This window comes from Podarcis vaucheri (genome assembly GCF_965113315.1).
Source record: "Podarcis vaucheri genome assembly, chromosome: 12".
Lineage (NCBI taxonomy): Eukaryota > Metazoa > Chordata > Lepidosauria > Squamata > Lacertidae > Podarcis > Podarcis vaucheri.
In genome coordinates, this window is record NC_138750.1 from 26,248,699 (window position 1) to 26,258,674 (window position 9,976).

General features: G+C 42.5%; 1 protein-coding gene across 1 annotated transcript; it reads left to right on the forward strand.

Annotated features, from left to right (window-relative positions):
- Positions 1-494: 494 nt before the first annotated feature.
- FKBP14 (FKBP prolyl isomerase 14) lies at positions 495-7,327 on the forward strand. The gene is made up of 4 exons (XM_082193558.1): positions 495-1,126; positions 3,411-3,562; positions 5,000-5,127; positions 6,692-7,327. The coding sequence occupies exons 1-4, from the start codon at positions 870-872 to the stop codon at positions 6,848-6,850; spliced, it is 696 nt and encodes a 231-aa protein (XP_082049684.1). The 5' UTR covers positions 495-869; the 3' UTR covers positions 6,851-7,327.
- Positions 7,328-9,976: the final 2,649 nt, after the last annotated feature.

The following is a 9,976-nucleotide window of genomic DNA, read 5'->3' on the forward strand; positions in this document are numbered from 1 at the left end:
GGCCCGCCTCCCTGCCTTTCTCCCGCACCCGCCCACCCGATCCTCCCCTGGCCCTTCCCTGCCAACCAACTACGGGGCACTACGCCGGTAGCGTAGACGTCGCACCCGCAGGACCTGCTCCTTCTCCTTGCTCTTCCTTAAGGACAGGCGTAAACGCGTTTCGGAATACGGGCTGCCCACGTGATCGCGGGGAACGGGCGTGGCGAAGAACGCCAGGGAAAGCGGCGAGCCAATGAGGCCGCCGCTCTCGCCGCCGCGCCAGCCAATGTCCGCGGCGCAGAAGCCGGTTGTATTGTGCTGAGGGATTCCGAGATGTACGCGCGGCATTCTCTTCCTGGAATGTTGGGGCAGCCAATCGCCGCTCGCAGCGGCTCGGGAGGGTGTGTTTTGTTTGTTTCAGTGTATCGTTTCGAAGACTGGCAGGTCCGTGGCCCAATGGAACGGCGGCGTTACCTGGGTCCTGCCCCTCGGGGAGGAGGGTGGGGGGGGAATGAATGGACGCGAAATCGTCGCGTTCTGGGGGCGAGTTTGCCACGTCTGCGGATTCGAAGAGCGGGGATGACGGGCCGGTGGGATGCGCGGGGCTGGCCGGAAACGGGAGCCCGCCTTCATTCGCGGAGAGCGCTGGGAAAAGCGTGGGCTTCCAAAGTTCGGGCAAGTGGGAAGCGGAGCTTGCATGGAGTGGCTGCTCCAGGAAATAAAAATTTAAAGAACCCAGTGCTCTAACAGCATTGAGAATCTCGCACAGAAAATAAGATACAATCGCCTCTACGAAATCTGGAAAGGCTTTTTTTCTTTTTTAATTCAGCGTCCTGGGGCCATTTAGTCTTGTGTCCGAATGTCTTCCCGTCTTCTTGTTTTTAAGGGAAATGCGCACGTTGCCTTTTAAACTGAAAGATTGCACACACGCTGCACACACGGCGGTGAAAATGAAAGGTGCCTTTTGGACCCTGCTTGCCTTTGCGTTCGTGGCTTTGGGGGCTGCGGGTCTCATCCCAGAACCAGAAGTGAAGATCGAAGTGCTCCAGAAACCGTTCATTTGCAAGAGGAAGACGAAGCCGGGAGACATGATGTTGGTGCACTACGAAGGCTATTTGGAGAATGACGGCTCGCTCTTTCATTCGACGTGAGTATGCCTCCCTCAACACACGTACACAGACGTTGATGTATGTGCAATGTAGGGTGCAAAACTACATCTGAATTCTTTTGCATTAGACTCTGTAAAACTGCAGGATGCATGAAATCCCATGGCAGGTAGTTGGGCCTGATTCTGTGGAGCAGCAGTGGCTAACCCAGGGATTCCCCCTCCGAATGTTTGTGGAACTACAATTCCCATGCTCCCTGGCCATTACTTAGCCTTGTGGGCTGGGGTGGATGGGAGTTGTAGTCCAACATGACTGGATTGTGTGGCCAGTTTTCAATGCAGCATCTGCGGGAAGCTGCACAGATTAGCCACTCCTGCTTTAGAAACCACATTCTTTTCACTAATAATAATGATACTGTTATGTACTGAAGTTCTCACCCTGGGCCAGCAGGGGGATACTGTAGATAGTTCAGGTCCACATATGCAAATAAGGGATTGAAAGTGTCGTTCAGTGATTGGATAGTTACAGAAAATGGTTACTGTTGCATTCTAGTGGACCTCTATATAAGCAGGCTGGCCGAACCCTTCAGTTCAGTTCTGTTCTGGCCTGTGAATAAACAAGAGCTGTTTGAAGAATCGCTGTGTCGTCTGATATGTTCACCCACAACTTAACAAATACGTTTAAATTTCATCCTTTTCCCAAGTAGCTCAGGCGTACATGGTTCTCTTGCTGCCGCTGTTTCCATAACATCTGAACAGCTCAGTTGGCAAACTCTTAATCTCAGGGTTGTGGGTTCAAATTCCACGTTGGGCGAAAGATTCCTGCATTTTAGGGTGTTGGACTAGATGACTTTCGTGGTCCATTCTAACCCTACAGTTCTAATGAATCTATGAAACAACAAGGTTCTTAAAAGAGATTGGCCAAATTCATGGAGCATAGCGCTATTGATAGCTGCTCACCACAATAGTCATATTCCTAATTTACTGTTGGGGTGTAGTATGCCTATATATACCAGTTGCTGGGAATCAAAAGTGAGTAGAGTGTTAGGTTTGTGTCCTGCTTAACTGGTTTCCTATAGACATCTGGTTGTTTATTGTGAGAACGCAGTGCCAGACTAGATAAGCTTTTGGTTTGATCCATCAGAACTCTTTCTTCCATATGTGTGGCTGAGAGAAAGATGCTGGTCCTAGTTTGCACAATGAACTTTGTGGCTGAGAACCCAGAATCTTCATGGTCCTAGTCCAAAAAATCTAACCCATAGATGGAGAACCTGTGGCCATCCATTTGTTGGACTAAAAATCCTACCATCCCTGACGGCTGGCTGGGACTGATGTAGGTTGATTCAACAGCATCTAGAGAGGCACAGGTTTGACACGCACACACACCCAAACTAACCATGGTATCACATTTTCTTAAAAAAATTAAAAGATTTCAAAATAAAATAAAATTTAGTTAGAACAGAAATGGGAAACCTAGCTCAATTTCACATTTGAGTTATTAACTTAAAAAAATAATCAGTGGCTTGCGAAAGGATGGGAAGGCGGCAGTTGCAATTAAAGAAGAAAAGGCACAGAAAGTTGGAACCGCCAACCAATTAAACAAAGTTAAAAAGTTGCACAATGCAGCTCTTCTTGATTTGATGAAATCTGTCTTATCTTAAAAATGAAATACAGTAACTCTAAAGACGTAATCAGATTGATTACGTCGTTTCCAGATGTCGCATACATGTGCTTGTAACGGGCTTCATCTTAGAACACCTCCCTCCATCCTAATGCCCATTTATTTATTTATTTGCAAGAATTTTTATTCGCCCTCAGCGCAACATAAACCAGTAGATCAGATTAATACATCACCATAGCTGGATCACCCATCAGGGAAAGGCGTCATGAAGAGGTAAGTTTTTAAAACAAGTTCCTACATGCCAATCCTGTATATACCTGCTTTATGTTTGTTGGATGCAGGTGTTCTTAGTAGATAAAAGACAAGCCTTGAGAGTATATAGCTGCACTAAGAGTGTCTCCTAGTACTTTCTGCCCCAGGCAAATTTTTAATTAAGGCACAATTAAATATATAGTGATTTGTCCTTCGCAAGGCTGCACTGTATCCATGTGGTTGCACAATGGACTATCTCTCTGTGTTAGTCCTTTGAAAGTCTTTGACCCCTGGATCTTAAGTGGGTCTCTTTGGCTTGCTTCCTAGAAATTATCCTGCTGATCAATGGCACCTGCAAAGACCCTTTCCAACTGGCTTCTCAAGTGCCAACGATCAGCTTATTGTGACTGTATGGCACCTGACTCAGTAATGTTTCCTGTGTGTCTGTTTCAGCTACAAGCATAACAATGCCCAGCCAACATGGTTTACTCTCGGTATAAGGGAAGTTATCATAGGCTGGGATAAAGGTTTGAGACAGATGTGCGTAGGAGAGAAACGCAAGCTAACCGTTCCCTCATCCCTGGCTTATGGAAAAGAAGGAAAAGGTAATAGTTCGGGAGAACTCTGTCCAGGTTCAAGGAATCCTTAACATTAATATTTCATGAAAAAACATTCTGAACATCTTGATCATAGCATGGAATGATTTAGAACATGGGTAGGCAAACTAAGATCCAGCAATACCTGGAGGGGCACCTGTTCCCATCCCTGTTTTTTATCAGTGAGTTACCGGAATCCTAATGATCACATTTTTTTCTACTATATTTTTCAATAACTGCACAAAGCCCGCCAGAATAAAGGATAAAAAACAGGAATACTGTGCTTTGTGTGTCATCACTAGCAAAACACTGTCAAGAGACTCTTCTACAATTTTATTGACTTTATAACTTGTAGCAAACACTTTAGGCACAACTGTGAAAAACAAAGTGGGACTCATTTTAGAGTAAACATGTACAGTCATACCTCGGGTTGAAGTACCTTCCGGTTGAGCGTTTTCGGGTTGCGCTCTGCGGTGACCCGGAAGTAACGCAACACGTTACTTCTGGGTTTTGCCGCTCATGCATGCGCACACATTCAAAATGACGTCACGTGCATGCGCGGATGTGGTGAATCGCGACCCACAGACGTGGGTTGCGTTCTCTTCAGGATGCGAATGGGGTTCCGGAACAGATCCCGTTCACATCCAGAGGTTCCACTGCACAGAATTGCACTTTTAGAGCACGCTTGTATAGAATTGCACTGTGAAATCTCCTAGCAATGGATGCGATGTTTGAAAAGAACTAAAGGAGAATAATGGAAACAGATCAAACCCCAAGCCTTTCTAAAAGTTATCACATCTTCGTCCAACGTAATTCAACCAGATTTGTTCTTCACAAACACACACAAAAACCAACTAATGGAGCTTTTCACTTCAAGTTTTCTTGCTTCTATAATCAGCAATGAAGTTTACTAGGTAACGGGAAATCAAAATACCTTTGAACAAGCCATCTATTTACCTAACTTGTACACCACTTTATATTTCAAAAAGCCTTTAAGTGGTTGCTTTATAATCTTGTGTATTCTAAATCAGGGATCAGCAAACTTTTTCAGCAGGGCGCTGGTCCACTGTCCCTCAGACCTTGCAGGGGGCTGGACTATATTTTTTTTTGGGGGGGGGAGGGAGAATGAATTCCTATGCCCCATAAATAACCGAGATGCATTTTGAATAAAAGGACACATTCTACTCATGTAAAAACACGCTGATTCCCAGACTGTCCGTGATCCGGATTTAGAAGGCGATTGGGCCAGATCTGGCCCCGGGCCTTAGTTTGCGTACCCATGCATTACACCATAAATTCATAGCCACTTATGCGGTTTTCTATTCCTTTGAGCACAGTAGCTAATGAAACAAGACAAGCTGTAGGATGCAAATTCACACTGACAATGCTTATCTTCTTGGTTACATTTGTAATCTTGTCTCAATGTTTATGTACCATGTTGGTTAGGAAAAATTCCACCTGAGAGCACTTTGATCTTCAACATCGAACTTCTAGAAATCAGGAATGGACCGCGGTCTCACGAGTCCTTTCAACAAATGGATCTTAATGATGATTGGAAGCTTTCCAGAGAAGAGGTGAAAAGGCTAATGCGTTCTACATTTGTGTGTTAATGTATTTAACAGGAAAATAAAAATTTAGGTTTTGCTTCCCTTGAGGTTATGCTTTGCAACTGTGACATTTGTAAGTCTTTACTGTGGTGTTATGAGCTGCCGCAGATTGCGAAATATTACAGTTCCAATTTCCTTTTACACACTCAAAACTGGTGCTGTGCAGAGAGCTATTCAAGGTGCTGATTTTAAAATTCAGTAAGTATTTGCAGTGCAAAGGCTACTTGTGCCTGCCTTTCTGAGTGGCAAAGAAAGGGACATTATTTCTAAGATTTTACAAATAACACTGCAGGGGGAAAAAAGAAATCCTCTTCAGTAAATTAAGTCTGTTTTTGGAAATAATTGCTGTGTTACTCTTCTACTGATTGCATCTTCTGGTTTTAGAGTTTTCAAACAAAATTGGAGTTTTCTTTGAAACAGTAATCACAGTGAGGCTGAATTTTTTGCTTCCATTTTCAGCTAACTACAGTTTCATTGACAAATGTCTGTGGTTGCTGCTACCTAGGTAGGGTTGTCATATATCCTCTTTTTTCCAGGATACTTTCTCTTTTTTTATGGGTAGAGTCGTCATAGCAATCCATAGTTAAAAGTAGAAGTTGGGAAACACTAATGTCTTAACAAAAGAAACTGACCTGTAGAAAATGTAACTTGAAAAAAAGAGACATTGCACATACCTTTGTAAACCAATAAATCTTTAATAAAAAATACCTTTTTTATAAAAGGCAACCCCAACTATGGTTTGTATCTAGAAGGCATCTACCACAATTTGAAGTATGCATCGTTTCAATCAACCATAGTTAGCACTAACCACCGTTTGTCCAAGTTTGGATGTAACAAGAAACTGTGGTTATTTGAAAATAGAGTCAAAAGCCTCTGATCTCCTTTGCAACCATATTAGGGAGAAGGAGTGTGCAAACCTGAGGCTCACACGTAACAGCTAAATCTCTTCTGTGGGCCCTTACCTATGAAATTTGATCATGGAGAAAAGCTAAATAGGCACCTTCACTGATCTTCTTTGAAAAACAATAACTTTGAAATGATATCTTTTTAGAATGAATGCCTACAGAGTTTAAATTGAGATACTGACTAACGGGACTCTTGCCCAGGGCTAGGTTTTTTCCAGGTTTATTAAAATCATAGAATTGTAGAGTTGGAAAGGGTTGTTTAGTCAAACCCACTGCAGCTCAGGAATCTGTTGATTAAATGCAATGGTTTTTTTTTAAAAAAAATGTTGCTATATTAACTGATTTGATGGATCTTATGGATTGAACACTGCTTTGTGAGCAGAAAGAGAGTGCAGAAGGCTTTAAAATAAAAATAAAATTGTGTTCAGTGTTTCATGTGAACACAGCCAGTTCCGTTGATTGTAAAATTCATTTGGGAATGCTACAGCTGTTGCTTTGCACAAATTATTATTACCTGTACTGAACATACTAGAGAGGATGGACCATTTTACATTGGCTTGCTTTCTCATATTCAACAGATACGTAATGATTAAAAGGTGTTTTTTTTTCCTTGTCTTATTCCATAGGTAAAAGTATACTTGAAGAAAGAATTTGAAAGGCATGGTGCACCAGTCAATGACAGCCACCATGATTCTTTAGTTGAAAACATATTTGAGAAGGAAGATGAAGACAGTGATGGATTTATATCTGCAAGGGAGTTTGTATATACACATGATGAGCTATAAAACATTTCCAACAGGAAAGTAATGACTGGCAACCTGGTGCTTCAAAATTTATAATATATATATATATTCTATTTGGAGTTGCCTGTTACTCATGGGAGTTGGAACGTGTTTCCCATTTTTCTACTTGAACTACTATTGATACAAAACATTGAGACTTGTTTTTATAAAGTGGGAGCATCTGTTCAAATGATACTTTAATAGGAAAGCTCTGTGCATTTATTTATTTAGAAAACTATGAATAAAAAAAAAACAGCCTCTGTTTATTATTACTGCTTATAAGTACACTCCAACACTGTTCTCCCCCTACCCACTCTTAAATTCAAACTTTCCTAGCATTTAAGTATTTGGTCTATTTTCTTGTGTTCTGTCAATAAGCTATTGATTTTTTTAAAAAAACAAAACAGTATTAATATTATAGTGCATCCCTATGCATGTCTGCTCAGGTAAACACCATTGAATTAAATCAAATGGGACTTATTTCTGGTTAAGTGTGCTAATTATTGCAATTGTAATCACTTGTGAAGTGTGTCTCGCTATTTTAATTGTTCCAAATGGCTTGCCTTCCTAAGCCCCTTTGTGCTTAGGATGAAACACACTGACTATATCATTGCAATCTCTTTCCCATAAAGCAGCAAAAAAAGGACAACAGAGCAAGTAGCGATGCTGAGTTTTGGGTGTGGCAGCAGTTTGGAGCCCCACACCTAACTTGCCCATGAGAAATAACAAGCTTTTCCCCAATCCCTTTGATATAAGCACCAGTTGTTTGCTTGTCTTGTCAATAAGGCTATCCTTAGTTGATCTATCCCATGGGTTGGCAAACTAAGGCCCGGGGACCGGATCCGGCCCAATCGCCTTCTAAATCCGGCCTGCAGATGGTCTGGGAATCAGTGTGTTTTTACATGAGTAGAGTGTGTCCTTTTATTTAAAATGCATCTCTGGGTTATTTGTGGGGCATACAAATTCGTTCATATGTTTTTTTTCCAAAATATAGCCCTTCTCTAACACCTGAGCCCTTTATTTGTGAAGCTCCTGTTCACAATATACTTGGCAAGCCTTTTAAATCCTGCCTTTCTGCTCCTTTTCACTGTGACCTTGTCAGTGTAGGATAGCACCTATGTTAAAATTTAGGTAATGTTTGAATTCTGTTTGACACAGGAGCTGGGAGATTCCCCCCACCTTAAATGGATCTAGTTTTGCATCTTAAAAGGAGGAATTTTGACAACCCGAGCTACATTAAGTAGCAGTGCTTCTCTCCCAAACTGCCTACTGTATTTGACATACCCGCCTCCTGATACTATTTTTGTGTATGTTAGAAGAAAAATTACATGCAATCTTAGTGGCCTCATTTTCACATCACAATAGCTGATTTGTCATAAACATGGTTCCTGTACGGCTCTCCTGCCTTCAAAACAAGTGATGTCTTCTTTTCTGAACATGGTCAATGGTTTGTTTCAAACAAGCCACGAGCAGCAAGTCAGAAATAAAACCAAGAACAAATGTTGGTTGGTTTCTGGTTTGTCACTTGTGGTTTGTGTGAAACGTACTATGGCTGGTTTGAGCTGTGTGCGCTGTAGGAATGAAAAATCATGGGAGACGAGAGAGGCAGGTGTAGCTAGGCGTCTGTCAGGGCGGGCCCTGAGAGCCTATTTTATTGAATATTGCAAGCATTGCCCCAGGTGGGCCTGTGGTTGATTGGTTGATACATACACACAGAAACTTGTAATTGGTTAACATAAGTACTAAGGCGGGAATTACATCTGAAAGGTGGGGATTACATGTGATCATTTATCATTGATGGAGAGAAGGCTGAGAATCAGAGCTAGAACTAGACAGGCATGAAGCCTCCTAATTGAATTGTAACTAGGGATTAATTGGCACAAACAATATAACAATCGGGTTCTATAGTTATGGTCAGCTAGGCATGGAGAGCAAGTACAGTTTGTTTTCCATGAGCTTAGGATGTCTGTTACTAATGATTGATCATATCATGTAACAATGTAATCAGGTTCTGTAGTTGTGGTCAGCTAGGCGTGAAGAGCAGGTTCGTACAGTGTGTGCAAAAGCAGGGAAAAACCTACGAGCAAGACTTCTCAGAAAGCAAAAGAAAAGAGGAGCAAGGCTTCCCCAAAATGGAGCAGTTTTGTGCAGAAAGAGACTAACAGTTATGTGCAGAAAGAAGACTTCCCTTTAGTGCGCATAGCCGCACAAGTGAACCATGGTTAAAATAAGACAAACTGATTGTACTGTAGCCCCTCCAGACAGCGATAGCCAGATGGCATTGGGGAAGCACAGCAGAACAAACCCACCAGCAATGTACTATTATCATGTCAAGAACATGTGAAATAAACCTGCAGCAATAAAACACCACAGCCTAGAGGAGCCCAAAGTGACTTAAGTGTTGGTTGAATGGAGCTCACTGTTATCATCAGGTGCATGGAAGCGTTTCCCTCTGGTAGATACAAAGGATCAAAGACCATGAAATAGAGGTCAGCCACCAGGGCGTGCAATTTTAGGGGGGGCGAAACTTGTGCAAATTTCTTCAGTGAGGGGTCTTAAAAACGTGTTTTGGGTGTGAGGAGTTCAAACCTGCTATTCTTTGTGTGGCTGGATGACATTTAGCTTGGTAAATTACGTTTGATTAAAAAAACATGTAAACTCTCGGAAAACCAAATGATACCTTCTGAAAAGGTCAGGTAATGCTATAAAAATAGTTTCTCCTTACATGGGTGTGTTTTTAAATACGTATGCCCCCCCCTCCGCCAGTTAATGCATCTGATGAAATGAGCTCTAATCCAAGCTTATCACAAGAAATGTGTGAGTCCTTAAAAGTGCCCTGAGACCGTTGCTCTTCATAGGAAACCCTGCAGTGCTCTTAAGAGAGGGATGCTTCGTCACAGCTGTCAACGTTTCCCCTTTAAGGGGATTCCCTTATTCCGAATAGGATTCCTCGCAAGAAAAGGGAAAAGTCGACAGTTATGTGCTTCATGGCGGCTCCCGTCGTTCGATGGTTTGAGGCTGCGGGGCTGTTTCCAATGGCCACATCGCTGCCGAACCGGCTCCGGCATTGCAAGGAGCTAAGCAGCAGCGCGAGCTCCTCCTAGCCGTCACCTCCGACGCCGCGCAGTC